Source organism: Sander lucioperca, chromosome 19, assembly GCF_008315115.2.
Source record: "Sander lucioperca isolate FBNREF2018 chromosome 19, SLUC_FBN_1.2, whole genome shotgun sequence".
Classification (NCBI taxonomy): Eukaryota; Metazoa; Chordata; class Actinopteri; order Perciformes; family Percidae; genus Sander; species Sander lucioperca.
This window is the reverse complement of record NC_050191.1, coordinates 5,453,401-5,455,900: the sequence shown is the minus strand read 5'-3', so window position 1 is coordinate 5,455,900 and position 2,500 is coordinate 5,453,401. Positions and strand designations below refer to the sequence as shown.

Below are 2,500 nucleotides of genomic sequence, written 5' to 3'. Positions count from 1 at the left end.
GTCCCGTAGCTGGCGGGACAGACGCTGTTTGGAGGATCTCAGGTCGGCCATCCGCTCCGACAGATCTGAGAACTCCTGCAGGGCCAGCTTCCTCTGGGAGTGGGCCTCCTTCAGCTCCTTGGTCTGGGCCCGGAAACGCTCCAGAGAGTCCGCCAGCTGCTGCTCACACACAACCAGGACCAGGACCAGGACCAGAACCACAACCAGTCAGTTTACATAAGATCCTAAATTGTTGTAGTAGAGGAAATGGCTCTATACTCGCTAAAAGTCCTGATTATTTACATGGAGTCTGGTGGAAATATGCTGGCTCTATACACGCTAAGAGTCCTGATTATTTACATGGAGTCTGGTGGAAATATGCTGGCTCTATACACGCTAAAAGTACTGATTATTTACATGGAGTCTGGTGGAAATATGCTGGCTCTATACACGCTAAAAGTACTGATATTTACATGGAGTCTGGTGGAAATATGCTGGCTCTATACACGCTAAAAGTACTGATTATTTACATGGAGTCTGGTAGAAATATGCTGGCTCTATACACGCTAAAAGTCCTGATTATTTACATGGAGTCTGGTGGAAATATGCTGGCTCTATACACGCTAAAAGTACTGATTATTTACATGGAGTCTGGTGGAAATATGCTGGCTCTATACACGCTAAAAGTACTGATTATTTACATGGAGTCTGGTGGAAATATGCTGGCTCTATACACGCTAAAAGTACTGATTATTTACATGGAGTCTGGTAGAAATATGCTGGCTCTATACACGCTAAAAGTCCTGATTATTTACATGGAGTCTGGTGGGTTTGGTGATGGTGATTTCGGGGCTGTTTCCTGTTAAACTAAAAGGATCTTACTCTTTAACTAAAAGGTCTATCTCTGTAGGGATCCATCCCATAATGTTGTCAGACTCTTAGAATAATAATCTGAGTCTGTCAGCAGCAACAACAGGTAGAAAACCCCCCCAAAATTGCCCTTCAACCCTGATCCTAAGAGAGGTGAGATGTGAATACCTTGTGGACTTCGTCCTTCTCCTGTCTCAGCGTCTTCACCTGTCTCTCCAGCGTCTTCAGCTTGGAGGCGGAGCTCTCGTAGTCCTGTCTGAGTGTGACAGCTTCCTCCAGCTGGTGCTCCAGCCTATCAGAGTCTACCACACACACAATCAACCAACCAATCAACCAATCACACTTTATTCATTCACAGCACTTTATATACACAGGTAAATGTAACACAGAGTGGTTCATACAACACACACACACACACACAGACAGACAGACAGACAGACAGACAGACAGACAGACAGACAGACAGACAGACAGACACACACACACACACACACACACACACACAGACACACAGACCTGCCAGCTTCTTCTTGAGCCGTTCGATCTCCTCGTTGAGTTTCTTGATCTCTTTGTCTCGGCTCAGAGTTCCTCCTCGAGCCGGAGACTGCAGCGCCTGGGTGGACTCTGCAACGACAGGTCAGAGGTCAGGGGTCAGGGGTCAGGGGTCAGGGACAGGATCACAGGCTCCAGTTTTCCGTGATACTGTGTGATGGGTCTGATCTGGTGTTGGTGAGTAGGAGGCTAGTCAGTGGTGATCTGTGTGGTAGTTCCCTTAGCAGGGCTAGCAGCGACCGGCATCCTTGCTTCTCCCCACCTTCCTCGCCGGCCGCGGCCGACAACAATCCCCCGAGCGCCCGCTGGTCTGGTGCATGTCTTCCAGAGGACAGGTCATGCCTCGTGACTATGTAACGACATGGAAACGGGCCAAATGATGTCTGTGGCTTGCACAGTAAGTAATAGCAGAGACGGCTGGCTGTAGTAGTAGGGCTGCTAGCCCTGCTAAGGGAACTACCACACAGATCACCACTGACAAGTCTCCTACTCACCAACACTACACTACTCCTACTGTCTGTCTGTCTGTCTGTCTGTCTGTCTGTCTGTCTGTGTGTGTGTGTGTCTCACCCTGCAGTTTGCGGTTCAGCTCCTGTTTCTCCTCCTCCAGGCGGCGGATCCTCCTCTCAAACGCCTCCACTTCCTGCCCCCCCCCTGCCCCCCCGCCCTCCGCCCGGCTGACGGAGCTGCGGTCGGCGAAGCAGCTGTCGGTGGTGTAGGTGAAGCCCACGAAGGGGAGGTGCTGGCCGGTGAAGCCGGTGTGGGACACCGGGGGGCTCAGCTCCTGCAGGAAGACAGACCTCTGGTCAGGCTCAGAAGAGACGCTGTGATGTCTAATGGACGCTTCCTTCACATGTTCAACAGCTGTGGTCAGTTCCCACTAGGGGTGCCCTGAATCCAGATTGTTGGGGTTCGACTGAATACCAAATCCTCCTCCCCTCTAGAGGTGATGACATTAATCAAATAATGGATGCATGGAATCGTGGACGTGGACGATGCTGCATCGATAATCAGCCGGGCCATAATCCATTATTTCTGTTTATATTTTAAAGTAGGCCTAACAACCTTTCTGTTGACATATTCTGGGATGTTTTGCACA

General features: G+C 50.1%; 1 protein-coding gene and 1 long non-coding RNA gene across 6 annotated transcripts in view; one reads left to right on the top strand and one right to left on the bottom strand.

Moving 5' to 3' along the window:
- cdc42bpb (CDC42 binding protein kinase beta (DMPK-like)) overlaps positions 1–2,500 on the bottom strand; it is a 57,884-nt gene that overhangs the window by 30,974 nt on the left and 24,410 nt on the right. For all 5 annotated transcript variants that reach the window (XM_035995265.1, XM_035995264.1, XM_035995267.1 and 2 more), the window contains 4 exons: positions 1,972–2,185; positions 1,366–1,473; positions 1,018–1,151; positions 1–159 (listed from right to left, as the gene is read on the bottom strand). The exon at positions 1–159 is cut by the window's left edge and continues 84 nt beyond it. In XM_035995265.1, the coding sequence (XP_035851158.1) occupies positions 1–159; positions 1,018–1,151; positions 1,366–1,473; positions 1,972–2,185 (615 nt within the window). The remainder of the gene's footprint in view (positions 160–1,017; positions 1,152–1,365; positions 1,474–1,971; positions 2,186–2,500) is intronic.
- LOC116061218 overlaps positions 1–2,500 on the top strand; it is a 15,674-nt gene that overhangs the window by 13,046 nt on the left and 128 nt on the right. The window contains exon 3 of the long non-coding RNA XR_004107676.2: positions 2,346–2,500. This exon is cut by the window's right edge and continues 128 nt beyond it. This is a non-coding gene — a long non-coding RNA (uncharacterized LOC116061218). The remainder of the gene's footprint in view (positions 1–2,345) is intronic.